This window comes from Xyrauchen texanus, chromosome 16, assembly GCF_025860055.1.
Source record: "Xyrauchen texanus isolate HMW12.3.18 chromosome 16, RBS_HiC_50CHRs, whole genome shotgun sequence".
In the NCBI taxonomy this organism is placed as follows: Eukaryota; Metazoa; Chordata; class Actinopteri; order Cypriniformes; family Catostomidae; genus Xyrauchen; species Xyrauchen texanus.
In genome coordinates, this window is record NC_068291.1 from 29,029,884 (window position 1) to 29,051,807 (window position 21,924).

At 37.7% G+C, this 21,924-nt stretch overlaps 1 protein-coding gene across 5 annotated transcripts in view; it reads right to left on the reverse strand.

Moving 5' to 3' along the window:
* LOC127657089 (EH domain-binding protein 1-like) overlaps positions 1-21,924 on the reverse strand; it is a 182,346-nt gene that overhangs the window by 146,800 nt on the left and 13,622 nt on the right. For all 5 annotated transcript variants that reach the window (XM_052145738.1, XM_052145736.1, XM_052145737.1 and 2 more), the window contains exons 3-5: positions 5,282-5,339; positions 3,380-3,475; positions 2,908-2,961 (exon numbers count right to left, since the gene is read on the reverse strand). In XM_052145738.1, the coding sequence (XP_052001698.1) occupies positions 2,908-2,961; positions 3,380-3,475; positions 5,282-5,339 (208 nt within the window). The remainder of the gene's footprint in view (positions 1-2,907; positions 2,962-3,379; positions 3,476-5,281; positions 5,340-21,924) is intronic.

Sequence of the window (21,924 nt, forward strand, 5' to 3'; positions counted from 1 at the left end):
ACATTTACACTAGTTTACATTTACATTATCTACAAATATTTATTTGTAAATTTTGTAAGATATTAAAATAAATAAATGTCTATTTTTCCAGCCTGTTGTATAAGTAATTAGTTATTTATTGTAACATTCATTTTAGAAACAGTTATTGAATCTTGTTATTTACATAGGCTAAATACAGTTTACCATTATTGAAATCTTGTTTTATTAAGTCTCGTATTTCAATGGGGTTTGAACATCAACCGTAACGAGATCAAAACTCAACTGAAACTCAAGGCTTTTTAACACTTCTTTGTACAAATCTAAAGGCTGCTTATTGGATCAATACAGGTAAACGTCATATTATGCGACTACACATCACTTTACGGAAACCTTACAACCTACTAGTTAAGTCTTGACTTACAAGCAGGTGGTACAGCAAAACTAAGCACTGACTTATGTTACAAACTAACAAGTAGTTACTAAGCCCTTAGTGTGAACTTTATGTCCCAACTTAAGTGGAACCTTATGCACAGCTGGTGCAACCCTACCCTGCACTACAGCCAATAGCTTTGTAACAATCTATGACAGCAATAGCAGTCCTCTGAAATACCAGATGGACATTAAAAAACAGTTACCTCAGCAACACTTCTGACATCAAACCCTTGGCATCGGTTTATCTATATGACCGACTAAATCATCAGAGACACAAATCAGTGTCAAGTCAAATGCTTCCAAGGATCAACATTTGATAAGAGTAAAAGAGTTGGCAATTTTCTGGAGGATGGAGGGCAAACGGATTCCAAAATATGGTGCCACCATGTGGAGCTCTCTAGTGTTTTTGTTACTTTTGTTTGTTTGTCATTTTTTTTTTGTCACTCTTTCCCGATCAGTTTCACCAGGGATGACCTGAATATTTGGCCGAGCATACCTGATAAGGTTTTGCCGGTGTTTGATTATACAGACGTTTTATTAGACATCTTAGTTGGAAGCGATGCAGTACTCTACAAGTGAACGAAAAAGCCGCACACGAGGGAAGCAAGCCGGCATGCTTGTGAAGTCAACGCAGCTTTAGGACGCCACTGCAGAGTATTCATTTGGCAAATGTCCACTCCCTCACCAACAAAACGGACAAACTGCTTCTGCTCACTCAAACAAACAAGGACTTGTCAAACTTCGCTGCTGTGTGTTTCACAGAAAGTGAAACTGAGTGAAAAATTCCCAGACAGCATGTTACATCTGCCGGTCTTTCAGCTGTTCAGAGCGGGCCTTTATTTTAAGGCCTACATTCAAACTCAGTGCCTCTTTGCTTGGCATCATGGTAAAATCAAAAGAAATAAGCCAAGACCCAGAAAAATATATTGTGGACCTCCACAAGTCTGGTTCATCCTCGGGAGCAATTTCCAAATGCCTGAAGGTACCACGTTCATCTGTATAATCAATAGTATGCAAGTATAAATACCATGGGACAACACAGCCATCACACCACTCAGAAGGGAGATGCATTCTGTCTGCTAGAGATGAACATAGTTTGGTGTGAAAAGTGCAAAGGATCTTATGAAGATTCTGGAGGAAACGGGTAGACAAGTACATCCACAGTAAAACGAGTCCTATATCGACATAACCTTAAGGCTGCTCAGCAAGAAAGAAGCCACTGCTCCAAAACCACCATTAAAAAAAGCCAGACTACAGTTTGCAAGTTCCCAATGGCACAAAGACCTTATTTTTTGGAGAAATGTCCTCTGGTCTAATGAAACAAAAATGGAACTGTCTGGCTGTAATGACCATCGTTATGTTTGGAGGAAAAAGGGTGTGGCTTGGAAGCCAAAGAACCCATCCCCACCCAACGTGAAGCATGGGGGTGGCAGCATCATGTTGTGGGGTGCTTTGCTGCAGAAGGGACTGGTGCACTTCCCAAAATAGATGGCATCATGTGGAACAAAAATAATTTTGAATCAACATCTCAAGACATAAGCCAGGAAGTTAAAGCTCGGTCGCAAATGGATCTTCCAAATGGACAATGACCCCAAGCATACCTACAAAGCAAAATGCATAAGGACAACAAAGTCAAAGTATTAGAGTGGTCATTACAAAGCCCTGACCCCAATCCAATAGAAAATTTGTGGGCAGAACTGAAAAGTGTGTGCGAGCAAGGAGGTCTACAAACCTGACTCAGTTACACCAGTTCTGTCTGGAGGAACGGGCCAAAATCCCAGCAACTTATTGTGAGAAGCTTGTGGAAGGCAACCCAAAACATTTGACCCAAGTTAAACAATTTAGAGGAAGTGTATGTAAACTTCTGACACAGTGGGAGTGTGATGAAGGAAATAAATCATTCTCTCTACTATTATTCTGACATTTCACATTCTTAAAATTAAGAAGTGATCCTAACTGACCTAAGACAGGGAATATTTTCTACAATCAAATGTCAGGAATTTAAATGTATTTGGCTAAGGTGTATCTATACTTCTAAACTTCTGACTTCAACTGTATTTATACTCTTACCTTGTTTTTTATTCTGTCTCACTGTAATGTTCTGGGTGAAATTGTTTCTCCCATCACCAAAAAAATGTCCTTGTGTACGTGAGAACACTTGGCAATAAAGCTCATTCTGATTCTGAAAAGACGATTGGTTGACTTTGGGGTAGAGTACTCGTAAGGGAAGACAAATATAAATTATGTTTCTCTCCCCAAGAATAAAAAAAATAAAATAATTATAAATATTTGTTTTTTTATTCCAGAACATGAGGCATTTCCCTGAATATTGCAAGCAACAAACAGACACAACATGACGCAGACATCTTTAGGCTCAAAATCCCTCATCACAAAAAGGAAACTTTAAAACCTGTGATAACTCTATTTGATCACTAGGTGTCAGACTGCACATGACAGATCTCACAAGAATAATAATGTCATATAAAAAGCACTCACATTCTCGATAACAAATGTCCACTCTTTGTCTTCAAACTCTTCAGCGTGGGGATCCTGAAAAACAGAATTTTGGGATGAATCACATGGGAGAAATACTGAAAGACTAAGATAGCTCAAAAACAGTTGTCACAACTGGGTCTGCCTAATAGAGGCCCTTTCTAGGTTTGGCAATTCAGGATTTAAAGTCTCAGTTCCCTCACTCCTGATGTAAAAATCTGTTGACCAGCATCTCAAAAAGACTACAATACAGCGCGCATGCTTCCTGCTGCTGTGTCAGTTTGTATCTCAGATGCACTTGAGGGAGGTTAAATGCTTTGCTAAATGCTTTGACTGCTGTGGGTAAATCAGGATGTCTAGACACCAGCAGTACTGCAGATCCCCAACCAATCAGATTATGGGAAACGGCTAACTACTACAATTGCCCCAATAGCGTCCTAGATGACAGAATGAGTGTTTGCATGTGTTTGTGTACCTTAAAGAGTGTAACAGTAATCTCAATGTTCTCTGGCACAGGCCACACCACCACGCCTCTGTAGGGGTTCTTGATGCCAGGCTGCCAACTGTGAGACTGGAAGGAGGGGAAAAATTACACATTCAAATTATATTATTGAAAAGTGTTGTATGGTAGTATGGCATTCCAAACTCGGCCTGGGAAATATTCAGAGCTGGAGTAACAATGTGCCATATTCATGTTGATATTATGTTATACAATTAAACATTTAAAACTGAAATATTATTTGCTTTGATGAGGATAAAAAAAAACTCCTATTTACATATTTTAAATGAATTAATTTCACCACAATCTCTACCAGTATATTTTAATATGATATTTAAAGTGTTTTATCTTCTATTAATGTTTGTATTGTACCACACCTATTAATTAGGTGAAACTCGTTCAACAATCACAAAGAAATATGTATTATTATTATTATTATTATTATTATTATTATTATTATTATATTGTACAGCATCAGTTCATTATGCAAGTGAACTGTAATACTACAACAGTATGTCTTTGCAATGCACACAATAACACTAAAATAAAAACATAAAACGAGGATTCAATAATGATGGGATAAAATATTCTTTATTAAACATGAAAATAATATGCTTATATGTAAAAAAAATTACAATAAGTCAATTTCAGAAGTTAAACATATTAATGAACATGTCACAGTAATTTCTCAAGACAACGTAGATACGACGCGATCGGTTAACACAGAAGTAATATTTGATTCATAAAATCATGACAACCAATATATGCTTCTACAAATCTACCAGAAAACATTTCCAGCATAGCAGCTAAATAACTTGCTGATGCTGTCCTGAACTGTGTGTGACTGAACAACAGTTTCCCCAGCCAGAATATGAGACAGCTGGTACTTCTTTCTGTGTTTACAGACCTGACGTAATGATGCAAGAATGAACGACACTAGCCAGCGATTTCGCACCAAATCCAACCTGACAGCTAAAAATACAAATGATGTTTATAGGCTTACCGTATTGAATCATGGTAAAAGGGCATTGTTTTGAACACCGATTGCTTATGTACTCAATCAATAATGACAATTTGTTCATTTTTAACCAAAAAATCTTACATAGTGCAACTATAAAAGCATTCATTTTCCTTCAAAGAAATTAACCTATTTACCAATATCACATTAGATCTGACATATTATTCAGCTCCGTGTGAATTATGACCACTGGACGAAATAGGGTGGAAACTTTGCAATGTGTCAGGGGACATTACACTGAAGTATAGTATACTACAAACACACACAACAGCGATTCCATGTAATTCCATGGAGAAAGTACCTTCATCACTTGATAACTGACATGGAATTGCTGTTGTGTGTCATTTTTGTTCTAAATAATCCCAGATGGTACTGACCTTTTTTTACTATAAATCTCCACTTTCAAAATGTGATGAGAAGGACTTAAATATTTATGTTTCTCACCCACAGCTACTGTATCATATTGTTTATAAATATATGGATTAAATCACTGGAGTCGTTTCGATTACTTTGATGTGGCCTTTATGTGATTTTTTTGAGCTTGAAAAGTCTGGTCCCCATTCACTTCCATTGTAAGGATAAAGAGAGCGGAGACATTCTTTATCTAAATATTTGTTTGTGTTCAGCAGAATAAAGAAAGTAATACACATCTGGGATGGCATGATGGTGAGTAAATGTAGAGAGAATTTTTATTTTTGGGTGAACTATCCCTTTAATAAAATAAGGGATGGCCTGTAGCTGCTCCAATCCACCAGGGGGCAGTTAATGCTGCAACAATTCAAGTTCTTTTTGGGCTTGTCATTTGACTATCACCAATTTGAAACCGTATAAACACATTAAAATAAACATCTTTCACCCACCTTGGAAGATTTCCTTCGACTCCTGCGAGTCCAGACGACAACTAGTTTGTCCGGTTGCCTGTAAAAGGACACAAGAGGAAAAATGTCTGAACCAGTGCTAATAAGCAACAAAACAAGCATAAAAACCAAAATAAAAGAGTGCCCAAGCTTTTGATTTAAAGTCTACTTGACGTGAAACTGAGCAGGGTTGAGTATGAATCACTTGTGGTCCAATTAACTGTAGCAGAGAACAAGATCAGATGAGGAATGAGAGAAAAGATGCTGAGGCAGACCAGTCTCTCAGTATGGTAAAATGCTCAACTACAACTGACAATGCAGAACAATTCATACCCATATAACAATCAAATCTCAAAGATTGTTTAAGAGAAAAGTTTCCAGCACACTTGAGTAGGACTGAGGCAGATGAAAACAAAGGTCCTGCTTTACCAAACACACTGAGGCTTCAGGACAGGTTATCTTGAGTTGGATTACCAGCATTAAGAGGCTTGACCACAATCTGACAGGTGTGTGTTAGTGCATGTATGATAGTGTGTCTGGTTCAATTTCCTTCTTTGAAAATCTGAAATGATAGGGAAAAAATGTAATTCAATGAAATGATCAAGCTCCCACATCTCTAAGCTTGGCCTCATCTAAACCATTCCACACATGACAAAGCAGACAGCAGGCTGATCTATGCCTGCCTACAGTAACTTCCTCCTGCTGTGTGTCTAGATTATTCTAGATTAGATTACTATACGGATCAGTTTCCCAGAAACAGAGAAATCCCAGTCTTCCCCAAAAAGGATTTCCACAGAGAATCACTATTACATAGCATTGCAACCAATGACTTGACTAACTGTGGACAAGAAACCAGCAAGAGAGCGAGTTATGTTTTTCTATTCCATTCTATTCTATGTTGTAAAATGTAATTATATTATTACCATTACTGGCTCTCTTTTTTCAACTTATTTCTTACTTTTTATTTTGAAAGACACATTATTTTCTGCTCTACAACAGCTAACAGTGCATCATGCTTTGTGTGACATGGAGCATTTAAGTCTGTTTTCGGTTTCCTCTCATCAAAATTCTGCTCTCATTTCCATCAGGATTACTCACTAACTCTCCCCCATTGCCCCATCTTCTCTTCCTCTAGGCGAGTTGACATGCTCTACTGCAGTCCTATGTACTCATGATCTTATCGCTCGAAAATACAGTATTTCATACTGGCGTAAGGTTTCCTCTTACAAAGTTTCCACCACTCACTTTTGGCTCTCTCCATTTCAATTTCTAGTCTCTAGTCATAATGTTTTCTGTTCTACATTTGTAGATAGCATAAAACAAATCTCAATAGTAGTCTTCCAATGTTACTGCTGCAGAATATGGTTTATAGCATGAGAAAATGCTTTCACTGTGAGAAGACACTAGAGGAAATGCACATTCATTTTTAATTCTGTTCAGACCAAACAGAGCTCTATCAGGGTGCAAACTCACAGCAATGCCTCTGGCTGACAGAAGGGGGCCATCAGGGGAGTAAAGCTCAAAGTATACTTCAGTTTTGATATGAACACTTCAGGCCTGCATACAGTACTTTCAAAGTACACTTCATTTGACTGCGTGCGCATACACAGGCGGTTGGCGCATGCGCGCTACGACTGCTTTGAGAGACTGAACTAATCCTCTTCAGGAGATTAGACACATTTAGACACAAGATGTCTTTATATTCTTCAGACTCGAGTTACACAAATGCAAGCAGTGTTTCCCCTAGGATTTTTTTCAGCAGTGGTGCTGTTGTGCACGTGTCCACAAGCCCGCAATGCCAGACCCATGTTAACGCATGTTTAGCTTAAAACAGGAGTGTCAAACTGTATTTTAGCCTGGGCCAAATCAGGATTTATTTGTGATGTTTGAAATGTTGTGCCAGCCCCTGATTTGTTAGCACTTTCACAATTACCAGTAATATCACGTTATGTGCATTGAAATGCACATTTGACAGTACAGCATTGATTTTGAGGTTGGGATACAGATGAAAATTAAGATATTAACAACAGTAACATCAGTGAAAAAAAAGTTGGAGATGGTAATTGTTTAGATTTGGTGAGGTAGTTATAGACAATTTTTACTTCGCTATTTGAATTGCTTTGTTTAATTTAGTTTGAAGTACATTTTGAATTTAGAAAAATCTTTGGTTTTCGTGTTTCAATTTAATTTTTAAATAAGTCAATAGAGCAAAAATATTTACAGATCCCTTGGCAGTGGGGTTGACGATGTAATCAAATGTCACAAATTTTTTGGATAGAAATATAGTGAAAATATTTGTTCCATATCAACCAGCCCTTACGATTGTTTTTGTGCAAAAACCTTTACTAACTTTAGAGGTGAACCTCAGTAAAATAAATACATGACAAAACCCCTTTAAAATAAATAAATGTAGGGCACCAACTCCCTAGCGGGGCACAATCTTACCCGAGGGGGGCACCACAAACTCCACCTTCCTCGCATGTTATACATTATTCAAGGACACAAAAGCAGTCACAGAACACAGACAATGGCCTCGCGCTTGCACCACGCATCACATTTTGAACCAGTGCCAATTCATAGCAGACATGGTAACCGGGCGACGCAAACATAGAAACCAAGTGCTGCTTAGGACAAACATTCTGATTAAAACAGCAAAGATAACTTTTATTGCATGTCATTTGGCGTCTGAGTAGGACACTGGTGTCACTGTAGCTACCTTCAGCCCAATCTCTCTATTTGATGGAAGACACCAGCTCAAACAATTAAGTCTGGACATTGAAATGCATACATTTTTCCAATACAAATTCAGACCTTTGTAAGTTCTGTTCTCTGGTTTGAGTGCAACTATGTTGTGTTTTCTGTTGTTAATATTGCTGATGGTCCTGTTGAAGTGAAACAAAATGAGTTTTCACTTGAACGCCCAATCTCGCATGTTCTCCATAACTACTGTTGCTCGTGCATAGAGCTGCAGACTTATGAATGCGCACAGGAGAATAACGGTCAGTAAATATTTTTAGTAAATACATACATTTTCGGTTTGTTTCACACCAAAACTACCTTACTGTATGCTTTCATAACAATCATGTGTCTCAAGGAAAAATGTATTATACTAAATCTGAATTATACTTCTGCATCCTTATGAAGCTTAAAGATGTGGTCACCATAAACTGCCATTGTATGACATCACGGAGCACAACATTATTTCACAATTTCCCTCTCTGTGTTAAAGGGGACTAGGGCTGCACAATTAATCGAAATAAAATCGCAAAATGACTTTTTGTCCAAATCGTGCAGCCCTAAATGGGACCTATTATGCAAAATTCACTTTTACATGGTGTTTGTACATAATTTTGAGTCGGCAGTGAGAGTACACAACTATCCCACAATGTTAAAAGTCCACCTACTACTCTCTTATATTTCTATTAATCAAAAACAGTGTCAAAATGAATGTTTTTCATTTCTGCTCCAATGTGACATCACAATAGTGCAGGCCTCGCCCACAACTTGTGACGGCCTCCACCCTATTATCATAGATCCTCTCCCAAGGAGGATTTTTGTCAGTCCGGCATTTTTTTCCACACTCGAGCAGATACATTGAGAAGAATAATGTCTCCACTTCGTAAGCGTCATAAGTGTCTGTTGTTGGCTGTAAAAGTGAACATAAGATTCTTCATGTACTCATGTACCGGCCGGCATCAGAGCCACTGAAGACGCAGTGGACAAGTTCTGTTTTTGAAGGAAATGTGCCCCAAAACATAAAACAAATTGTGTATGTTTGTGCAAATAATTTTACACCAGACTGCTTTGTGAATGAGTGTCAATATAAAGCAGGATTTTCCAAAAATTTGACTCCAGCATGAATCAGTACCTACTGTTTGTGTTCCAGCTTTATAGCCTGAAGATGTAAGTATCACACTTTATATTTTGTGAATGTTTGCAAATCGCTTTTCCGAATGTGCTTGTTAGCTGATCCCACGGCTAATGCAGCTCAAGTTACCATTGTCTCTGATTGTATTCACGGAGACCAGAGCCATGTCAGTGCATTTAAAGAGACACACGAAAACAGCGTGCCCAAAAAGAGGCATTTACAACATGGTATAATAAATGATCCGTGAGGTATTTTGAGCTGAAACTTCACAAACACATTCTGGAGACACCTTTACATCTTGTAAAAAGGGGCCTAATAGGTCTCCTTTCAGAAAAAGAAAGTCATATAGTGTTATACAACAACACGGGGGTAAGTAAACAATGACTGAATTTTCATTTTTGGGTGAACTATCCCTTTAACAGTCAATAAATGCCCTCAGAAAGACCAAGTGCAAAGTGTAGTGAGCGTGACAGAATATTTTTAGAGAATGTACCTTTTCTATAGCACACTGAGTTAAAGAGAACAGACGGAGAATGAACAGCAGAAATCTCTTAACAAATAAAGTGATAGAATGGATTGTTTACAATAAGAATATAATTGTTTCAGGGAAGCAAATTACCTCATTAAGTTATACATACTTGTAAAACAAAAGCTGCAGATTTGAGGGGGACTGACATAAATAAATGAAAAGATAAGGATGATGAAGTGGGTCAGCATGCAGCTGATGATGTCATCGGCAGGATGAGGGGCAGGGCAGAGATGATACACAAACAGACTGGCAAACCCAGGAAGAAAATCCTGCAGTGGGCACAAGCTATTCCATGTTTTTGTCAACCAAAATGAAAATCAACTCTGAAAATACATCCCAATAACTCCATAAATTAAAACAGTAATTACATCAAATTTTTCTGTGATGGCAGTCATAAGAGATGTATCGTTATTTAATCTACATTTTGAGCATTTACAGTGTTATTATATCTTGTGAACTATTAACAGTTACAGCTTATGTCGATTTTATTTTATTTTAACAATGTGCAGATCTATCTTTTCACTACACTTCTGCTTTATGCTTAGATCTGGCACAAGTTGAAGAAATATTGGATATGCATGCATTTTCCCTCCTTTATTTTATCATTAACAGCCATAATTGTTGAGAATATACAGCATTTTAATTCACTGATGCAATTAAAATATTTAGTATTTATGGACGGCATGACGTGAGCTTTTAAATGGTTAGTTAAAAAATACCCCTAAAAAAACAGTCCCAGAGGACAAATATTGTCCCTTAATAATGCCCAATTTGCAAACAAATTGCTCCAATTATCCCATTATATTTAAAGGTTTCATTAAATTGATTTGTGAATAAATCTGAAACAGACATGAGTTCTCACATCGCTCTAAAAAAAAATTTGTTTTTAATAATCGGTCTATCAATGTCAACACTAACGGATTTGGTCCGAGAAATAGTTGGAAGAATTATGGATTTTAAAAAAACAAAAAAAAAAGCAAAGTGAAAAATGCAACTTTTTAAGATTCATGAGACTTGGGCACTAAATCGGTTTAATTACAACATATGACAAATACGGGCAACACTTTACAATAATGTTCCATTCGTTAACATTAGTTAATGCATTGGTAATGCATGGTAAATATATATTTTTACAGCATTTATTCATCTTTGGGCCCGTTTACACTTGGCCACTTCATGCTGTTTTACTGACCGGACAGCTATCAGATCATGAAAAGACCAGGTGTAAAAGCCCTCTGAAACGCATTAGAAATGGATTGCAATCCGATCGCTAAAACCATTTCAGGAGTTGGATTGAGACACATTCTTGATGACACTGGTCAAGTCTAAATGCATCTGGCTATTCAAGTCAAATATGTATACGTATACTTTACCCCACCCAAACAGTGCTACATCAGCATAGAAAAATTCGAAACATCAGAGCTGTCACCAAATATTTGTTTAGGGCTTGCTTCGTGCAGTAAATAATAAAGAAATCAACGAATGCATGTTGTAGGAAAGACCTCATTTATTTAATGCAAACTAAACACTGACATGGGCACAGCTGATGCACATGACGCATCTTACCTACGAGAAACCCCAAGGGGAAAAACACACAAACACACAAACATGCGCGCTGGGCAAATTAACACGGAATCAAATAATAAAGCACTTCTTTTAAATTCATTGCCCGGAATTATCATAATCACGGAAGTGTCTGTTTTATTTGCATATAGCACAGGAATTGAAGATCGGATTTATTTCCGTTTGGCGGGGACACATTGATGTGGCCAGGTGTAAATGGAATAAGCTTTATCAAAAGGATAGCAATCTGATCAGTGAACACAAAAAAAAAAATCATAAATTGGCCAAGTGTAAACAGGTCATTAATTAATGTTAGTTAATAAAAATACATTTGTTCATCGTTAGTTCATAGTGCAATAACTAATGGTAACCTAATGTTTTGATTTAAATCATGTATATGTTGAATTTAACATTAACCAAGATTAATAAAAGCTGTAAAAGTATTGTTCATTGTTAGTTCATGTTAACGAATGTTGTTAAATAACGTTAACAAATGGAACATTATTGTAAAGTGTTACCCAAATATATTATATGGGAAAAGGTTGTTGCCCCGCTGCAAGAACAAAATCCCGTAAGGACCACTCTACTGTTCTACCAACAGAATAAAGTGCCCAGAGGTTCATGTGTGACCGCGAACAGCGATGAGTTACAAACATTCATGCTGGAGCAGAGACCCAAACACCTTAAATTTCCTGGACCCCTGATCCTCCAGACTTGAAAAATTACTGCAGGCACATACACTATTATAAGATATTGAAGGATTTAAAACTGAATTCCATCATTAGTTTATTCTGGCCTCTTGAGTCTTGTAAAATCTGTGAACTTGCTGAATAACAAAGAAAGGGTGGGAGAGGACGGGATGAGATGCCACATGAGAGGACAGACTCTTCCTGACTTGAACGGATGGCTAAAAAAAAAAAACAATTGAGGAAAAAGACTTCCTCAATGACTATTAATATAGAGAAAAGAACAATCCTTGGTTGTGCTTACAGCTCTGATTTGATCAATGAACATCTGATTAAAGAGAGATAAAGAAATAGAGAGAGAGCAGCTAGTGGAACAGAGTGATATTAAGGGCAACACATAAAGAGCCTGTAATGGGAGATCAAGTATACACAGTACAGTTACACAAAACAGCTTAAAGAGGGGGAGAGAGAGAGAGAGAGAGAGAGCAGATGAGAATGTTACTGATTTGGCTATCTGTGTAAAAAAAACTAAATGTTCCCTTTTATGAAAATTAAGTCACGGGTTAATATGCTCTACTGCCAATAGAAAAACTGTTCAAGAAAGCGTTCACACTGTTTTTTTTGTGTGTTTTTTTTTTTGCCCCTTACAAGGCCCCGTTTTGCAGCCAGCCCTTCGGGATAAGTCCCGGTTCTCCCGATGGCCAGTCTTCTCCTGTTCTGACTGTCCTCATGAGTAGAACACTTTACTGATTTGGGACTGTGCAAGTGAAATAGTTTGTTTCCTATTCCATAACAGATATTGTTTTACATTCATCGGTCAATTTTATAATTTTAGTAATCATTAGGAATATCTGTGCATACAAGGCATACAAGGTCAGTTTATTTCCTAATATCAAACACTATTTAAACAGAAAATGTATACGATAGAAGAAAAACCTTGTCCATAATTCGTTGATAAATCTTGGAGGTCCAGATATAAAACCCCTTTATGTACTTGCCCTTATATTTACAGTGCAATGCCATTAGTATAGGTAAGACCAAGGCTGGCTCATAATTTTCTGTGGTAAGGTGAATGTAGCTAATCTTTCTAAAAAAATATATATCATAAATTACAGAAATAAGGTGTTAAATGAAGTTTAGTTTGATTTCACATAGCACCATAAAGTAAAACAAATTATGCGTTGAAGTTAAAAGGTTCCATATACTTTGAGGGGGAAAAATAAACATGAAATTCAATCAAGTAATTATGTTATATATCAATACTAAAAATTAAATATTAATATTATAAATCAACTTCGAGTATGTGTATGACCATATATGTCAGTCACATTTTTGACCCAAGAAAAACCCTGACACTAAACTCAATAAAATAAATAAACGGTGAAACCGATGGGGAAAAAACAACATATTTAAATCATCGTCATATTGTTTACCTGTTTTTGTCCACTTTGTGATAAGCCCACTTTTAAACCCAATAATAAGTAAATAAATTAATATGGAAACATAAAATATTAACAATAATTATAATAATTATTATTAGTAGTATATTATAAAACAGAACAATATCATTATAAAACAGTACCATATTTGTGACATTTTCTTAACCTATATGTGGCATAGAGCTCCAGTCCAATTAAAACCAAAATTCTAGATTACGCAGATGATGCGTATTTTCTGAGTGGCAGTTTCCACACACACAACACACAGACACAGGCTTCTCCTGCATGTCGTAATGGAAATGTTCCTTTAAGTTTATTAGTTGTTTATCCAACTGTTTTATTGAAGCCATTATGAAAAACTGCAGTTAAATGCTACAATTATCCAATGCAAGAGAGTATAAAAGGAGAAAGAAAAAGAGAGAAAATAGAACAGCAGGACTGTGTAAAATATAGAATTTCCTATGAAATATAGATTTTTCCTGTCTCGATATGGTTTCTTAAATCCCAAGATCGATCTTTTACTTTATGCGCAACTATCCACAATACGAGTAATTCACTCGCATATGAAACCAATTTCCCGCTATGCGATTAATAATGTCTGATTCGCCACTGACTTGTAAATGTTCAGATTTAACTAACCAGGGATTGAGCAGTATATGGTCTAAAACGTTCAGCATCCTTTCACTGCGTGTTGAGTAAAATTTGATTTAAACTTGTTCAATGTAATGTGTCCAACGACGAGATCCGCGCAATCCATTCGTTGCTGAATAATGTCTCTTTTATTACCCTTTCTGTTCTTTAAAGTCAATTGTAGGTCAAAACCAACAAAACAAACATTATTTAATTCTTATTATGAATAGCAAGGATTCGAGTCTCTCGAGTTAAAGGGTCATGAAGCACTACAACACATTTTTGAAGAAATAAATGTTATACAATTCTTGTAAAAGGTGTGTTTGCTGACTTTGAGACATATATCCAATCCAACAATTGATCCTACCTAGGCTATATCTGGACTGTATCTAAAACAATACATTTGTTTAGATACAGTTCTGCATTTGGAAACACCTTGTTGATGAGAGAGGACAACAGAATGGCCAGACTGGTTCGAACTGATAAACTCTATGGTAACTCAGAAAACCGCTCTGTACAATTGTGGTGAGAAGAAGAATGCTAACTAATTGTATTACAAAACTTGTGTCTTTATTTAAACATTGTCATATGCACAACCAGTAGTAACTGCACTGCTTGATTAAAGTCTCACAGGTCGAATGTCACATGACATAACAGTTCCAGAGACCGTTTAGACTGTGTTCTGTTGTCTAATGTTGTACTTCAGGCTTGTAAGACTTCAACTGTTCTTATTTAATTGAGGTGGACATTCATAACTTGCACATCCACGTAAGATTAATACGATACTAGACTAGACCAGAAGAGTTGTATGTTTCGCACTTTAGATTCAAAAGAAACGTCTCATATGCATCATCCTCGGGCATTGGACTGTTCCAGAAGAGCTGTATGTTTTGCACTGTAGATTTAAAAGCTCAACTAAATCGTTATTTTCGCCCCCTTTTGGAGGTCTCTCGCCTGCAGCTATATCTACTTGGGCTCATAAGCCATTTTTTTGTGTGTTTTATGCTTTTGAATCAGTAGAGGGCAGCGCTGCTGCAGAAATGCGCTGCTGGAAACACTGTCAGAGTATTTCAGTATGGTGTTCCAGCAGCATCAGTGGAAAATTCAGGCAGGGGAATCGATAACAGAACCGAAAGTCACAAAGATCATCTGATTCCGGCATATTGTAAAGAATGTAATCGGTTCTGAACAAGAACTGGATCTCGGTTCGCAACCCTAGTCATTTATAGTGTTGTCACGATACTAGAATTTCTAACTTCGATACGATACCTTGAAAAATATCGATATTCGATACCATTTTCGATACCACAGAGAAAAAAACTGCCACAATATTAAGAGGGTAGAACTGTCTAGAACATGACAATGAGGTATATTTTACATGAACAAAATGTCCTGAGGTATTGCACTTGTTCAAAAGCCTCTCAGATTGCCATACATTCAAAAACCAATAAAGTGCAAGTAAATAAAAAGTGCAATCTTTTGTATTTCCAAGTCAAATCAAATCCAATCTCAATGTCAACAAAAGATACTTAAACGTCAAGGGGGGGGGGGGCTGGGGTTGACTAGCTTTCATAAGGTCTCTCGCTCTCTCCCTCTCTGCCGTGCACGCGCTATGTATGTTGTGTGCACGCTATCTATGTTATGCGTGCAGTATGTTCTGTCTCGCATGTGCGCTATAGATTCCGGGAGATTTGAACTAAATTGCAGGCATCAGGGAGAAGCTATCAATATGCGGGAGACTCCCGGAACTTCCGGGAGACTTGGGATGTCTGGCTTCTATCAAAAATATTTCTAGATGGCACTCCTGCTGTGTTCTTTATCAAACAAAACTGGTCGCGGGGGCGCCGCATGCACTCGCCATCTTTACATTCACTTCACTTTTGCTATTTAACCAGAGCGAATGAGAGGAGTGCGAGTGTGTGTGGTGTTTGTCAACGCGCCTTTGGAGAGAAGTGAAAGTGACAGCTCGGCTAGTATCGATACTTAGGGAAATTAGTATTGGTACCGTTCAGATATTTCAGTATCGATATTTATCGAAATATCGATATTTTTGACAACACTAGTCATTTACATACAGATGTTTTCAAGGAACAGTAAAATAAAAATAAATAAAAAAATAACAAACACAGCCTGCTAGAGAGAGTGGGAAATGGCTGTGTAAAACAAAATTGAGCATTTTGGTCCAAAAAAACCTCTAACATAAGCAGACTTCAGGGGAACAAAATAAAATGCTACAAAAGTGGAGAATATGGCCCCTTTAACACTCCGACAGAGAACATAGTGCAGTGTACAGCATACGCTGAACAAGATCCTTAAAAAGTACAGAAATAATTATTTCCTCCAGTCATTTCAAGTCTTTGAAAATCTCCCCTTATCTGGTCCTGCTAGCAAGAAAGGCTTTTATTTAGAATTTGTGCACACACACACACACACACAAACATACACACCCAGTGTCATGAGGCACATGAAAAGGCTTTGACTCAATAAACTCAAATGAACATAAACCCATGAATCCTTCACTATCATGCCTTAATGCATCTAGGAATGTATCCAAACACAAAATCACTGGAGGATCAATACAATTTCGACTTACAGATCATGACTTAGCTCTGACTCCCTGATCACTTACATGACCTTATTAAACCTAGAGTCTACTCAGTATGGAACTGTAATCACACACACAGACACAGATCTGCATCTTCACTGCCTACTACACTGCATCAGTAATTTTCTCACATCCATCTGAAAATGAGATGAGGAAAGAATATAATAGAACACAAAGATAAGATTATAATAATTTAAGATTAAAAAACAGAGAAAAATACAGACTGAAAAGTATCAGCATCCATTCAAATGAGAAATTACAAATGTTTATGTTGTGGTCAAGATCGTGATGCAATACAACAGACAGCAAATGTGAGCATCTCATAGCAATTTTTCCAGGCCAAAGGTGGATAATACATGATGATCTGAAAAACATTATTCACACACAAAGGGAAGACTCAAACCTCAATATCAACACAGAGTACATCTCTGAGTGCATGAGGGAGAGAGAGACAATGCTGTGAGGGGTAATTTATGAGACTAAGTATTGCATGGTGCAGGAACAGAGATTGATAGCCATGAAAAAAAAAAACAAGACCGAAAAGAGTTACGCTGAAATGGAGAGAAATAAACTTTGGAACACACTGTTCTTTTCTATTCCTCCCATCATCTGATATTTAAAGAGGAAGCAGAAGAAGAGAAAGAAAGAAGAGTGGGAAGAGGTAGCAGCAGAGGAAGAGTGAGGAAGATGAGAGGAGGGTAAGAGGAAGAAACAATAAGTAGTAGAAGAGGAGGAAGTACAAGAAGAGAATGAAGAGGAAGAGTGAGGAAGATGAGGAGGGAAAGAGGAAGAAAAACTAAGAGAAAGAGGAATGAGAAGCAAAAAGAAGAGGAAGAAGAATGAGAAAGGTAGAGAGGAAAAGGAAGAAGAAAATAAAAAAAGAGGAAGGACAGAATGTGGGAAGAGAAAGAAGTGGATGAGAAAGAGGAAGACAAGCAAAAGAATGAAGAAAAGGAAGAGGAGGAAGTAGTAGAAGAGGAGGGGCAATATGCATGACTAGGGCTGGGTATCATTAAATAAAACATTTTTATCGATACCGATATCTTTTAGAATGTCTTATTACAAACATAACCTCCACAAAAAAAATCAGTTTGTTAACTTTTTTTTACAGACTCAAAGACTCATCTCCTGTGCCTTCTGGTCTCCTCATGCCAGGGTCAGCAGGGGCAGAGGCTATAACATTAATGTGAAGAGGAAAAAAAAACAAGAAAGCTAAACTGTTAATTCAGCCAACCCTAAGGATAAGTATGGTTTAACAAGATAACTAGTTTAATGTGACGTAAACTTGATCAGTTACTGTCAACCTTAAAGCATTTTTAGCATTGATTTAGCTAGCTATTTATAGCCATACATCCAAACAATATCTAACGTTATGTAGGTCCCAGTTTATAGGACTATGTCACCGTGCACAGAAACGTTAATTTAACAAGTACACAAGCATGTACCATTGCAAGTTAGCCGATTTTGTTTTTTGGTTTGTTTGCTAAACGTTAACCTTCCTGTCGGAGTCCCAGTCATAGCGCCGCTGCATTCATCAGTAGTTTTGGAGGAGGACTCGTGGTGGACATGTAGAAGGAAGGTCTGTGAAAGGACGCTGAGAGGATGACTGCACCTGCTCGGTCTTCTTGCAGTCGAAGACGGAGCACCTTTCTGCTCTTAAGTTTATTCCATGCACTGTCAAGTGCTTCATCAGATTTGTTGTGTTGCCGGTCTTATGCAAATATTGCATGGTGGCATCGAGCATAGTTAAATGTAGCCACGCTTTGATATTTTCTACATCTTTTACATCTATGGGGGTTGGGACGCATACACACTACAGCTTCACGTGTGAGCCGTGTCTCTGGGCGTAACCAGCGTAAACTAGTGTTTTTCCTTAATGCCTAAACACAGCCAATCACCGGCACATCTGGCATTCGATAGTTTAGAGGCAATTCGGTCTGTGCCTAAAATGTATCGAACTCGATACCCAGCCCTATGCATTACGGGTGCATCGTTTGGAATAGGATAAATCTGGATTTAGACCACATGACCTTTTTCTATTTTTTCAGATTAGCCACACTAACAAGTGGCTTTCTTGTGGCCACACAGCTGTTTAGTACCGATCCTGTAAGTACACGTTGCATCGTGCATGTGGAAATGCTCTTTCACTTTTTAAACACAGCTGTGAGTTCTACTGTCAATATGATGTGACTTCAAGCGATAGTGATCTCCGATCACTATCATTCAAGATTTGTTTTCCCCGACCACATTTCTCCCGTGAAGCTGACAGTTCACCACTATACTTCCAGGTTTTAATAATGCATTGGACAGTTCTTAACCCAATACCAGTGATTTCAGCAATCTCCTTAGTTGTTTTCTTAGCTTGATGCAACCCAATAATTTGCCCCTTCTGAAACACAGTAACATCTTTTCCACGACCACGGGATACATCTTCCGACACACTGCATTAGTTAGGGTTAAGAGAATTGTTGCCAGTTTAAACATTAATCACTGCAATAATGATCCAGTCATAGGCTTATAAGTATCTGCTTTTTAAATCCAAGCAGCAACTTTTTTTTGGCCAAGCAGTGCAGATGAGGAAGAGGAGAGAAAGATGAAGAAGAGGAAGAGGAATAGGAAGAAGAAGAATTGGAATGAAGAGGATGAGATAGAAAAATGAAAAGAGGAAGAAAAGAGGAAGAGGAGGATGAAAAAAAGAAGAGGAAGATGACAGAATGTGGGAAGAGGAATATGATAATGAGAAAGAGGAATAGGAGCAAGAGGAAGGAGGAGGAAGTAGAAGAAGAGTAAAAGGAGGAAAGAATTAGAGAAGAGAAGGATAATGAAGAAGAGGATGAGGAAGAATAAAAAGAGGAGATGACAGGAGAGGAGGAAGTAGGGGTGTGAGAGGGAGAGGAGCAAGAAGAATAGGAAGAAAACTGAAGAGGAAAATAAATTAGAGGAGAGAATGGGGAGAGGATGAAGAGGATGAGAAAGAGAGGAAGAGGAACAAGAGGTAGAAGTGAAAATGCAGGGGATTAGAGAGAGAGAGAGAGAAAGAAGAAAAAGGAGCAAGAAAATGAGGAGAAAAATAAAGAAGAGAATAGGGGAAGAAGAGGATGAGAAAGAGAGGAAGAAAAATTATGTGAAGAGATGAGAAAGAGAAGATGAGAAAGAAACGAGAAAGAGGACAAGGATGAAGAGGGAGCAGAGAAGTAAGATGGTTGAACATAAGGATAATCACAGACGGAAATGGAAAATAAGTATTTTAGTGTTCATACTGAAAGTGTGTATAATCAGCGTATGTCTCATAAAACTCCTTACCCAAAAGCACAAAACACAGCACAGATGCTCTATGTTGTTTTGAATATTTGATTTTATAACATAATATACAAATGGAGTTTAACACTCTGGGCTAAATCACAGCTGGACTGGACATAAATGCAATAATTTAATAATAAACCATGAAAAACCCCATATCAGTAGAGCACTATTATCAATATTGGGGGGGACATGTCCCCCTCAATGTCTATGGTGGTTACCGCCCTGCTTCCATCATTTTTGAAAAAAGCCATAAAAATATTGTGAGAGGGAAGCAAGTCTTAAGTCTTTGAGGTTGAACAAATGGAGAGCGAGCACTGCATGTCAGTATGTATTAGGCTCTAAAATTATCTGAGAATTCTTGTATATATAGACTTGAATGCTTCTCCATAGAGTAAGTTTATAACAGTTTGGCTCAGTGTCACTGTGCCCCTGCGTCAAATATAATGCACCAATAAAGATGAGATTATTTGCTGTGCCGCACTGCAATGCTTAACCCTAGGCTTAAAGGATAGTGAAATCCCAGATAAAGCATGATGGGGTTTTAAAGAGGCTGAGTTGATGCTTGAACACTGCACCAGATTGAAGGATTTCCCCATCTCATTCCAGCCAGACTGACCTGTGGCACTGGGCCTGAGAGCAAAAGCAGGCCACTGCGCCAGCCAATACTCAACTACCACTGTTAAAATATTACAGTTGCAATACTTTTGTTTGTTTATTTGTGATTTAACACCATGCCAGCTTCCTTAGCTATTTTTATTGCAAAAACAAGACCTCATAACCAGCAGGGGGGCGTGGGCGGGCCGTGTTTATAATTTTATTACCTTTGTTTTATAACAAATATTCAATCAACTATCATAAACTATGCATCATTTGAAAGCTAAAACACTCAAGAATCACGTTCTGAACTTGTTTTTGCAATCAATACACCAGAGAGGAAAGGGTTAAATTAAATGCTGACAGACCGACCCTGTAAATATGAACAAAATGAACGGCAATACTTATCTTTCATCTCCTATGGTTCAGATCAGTTCGGACGAATCCAAGAAACACCAGCATACATTTCAATGTAAGGGTCTACTCTTCAAAATGCATCCCACTTTTTAATCCAAAACAACAAAAAAAAAAAAAATCGGGAAAAAAACGAAATATCCTCCTCAGTTTTCATGAGCGTTTCCAGTTAGAGTAATCCATCATGTTCACTTTCAATGAAATATCGATTCTAATTTGTATTCCAATGTTCAAAAACCATCTCTCCCCCGTAGTTTGGACTGTTTCCGATAAAATGAGCCATTCCCTGTTTCTCTCCTTCAATCACAGGCTCTGTAATGACCAAAATATGAAGGGAGCGCAACAACAGGCTGCGGGACCTGTCACTCTCGCACCTCGGTTTTTGACTGGATAAAAGCCACCCAATGTCTGGTCAGCAAACTTTTGATGGATGGGAGTATTAACCAACTAAAACACGATTGCAGTGATTGACAGTTTGCTTAGTTTACCTCAGAAGATCTGTCTAATACAAGTGCGTCCACTCGTGCGCTCTTCGTCATTTTACGCACAGCGCGCACAGTTTTTACCATTGTTTTGCTACACGGAGCTCGTTTCAACGCGCGGATTTATTCTAACAATCTACATCATGGATTGTTGACTGAAGAGGAGTTTTTGTGGTGTTGAGAGTGTTTTGGAGGAGGTAATGAGGAGTAGCGACGAAGAACAGCAGAAAGACGCAGAAACAGACATCTTAGACAGAGAGAGCACGGTGTCGAGTGTCGATTCGGCTGAAGAGGAGATGTTTCTCAATGGACTCGATCCCGTATTAGATCGGTAAGTTGAAACACATCGTCTTGAGTTTTTATGTTTATGAAGTATTGGCAGTTTTTCTGTCCATATCATGTTTTTGATTATAAAATGACTAGCAAAGACACGAGGCTACACGAGTAGCTAGGTGATAGCTGTATATTATACATAAAGACATAATATTTATATCACACACACACACATTATATTTATGATGCATATAACAAAA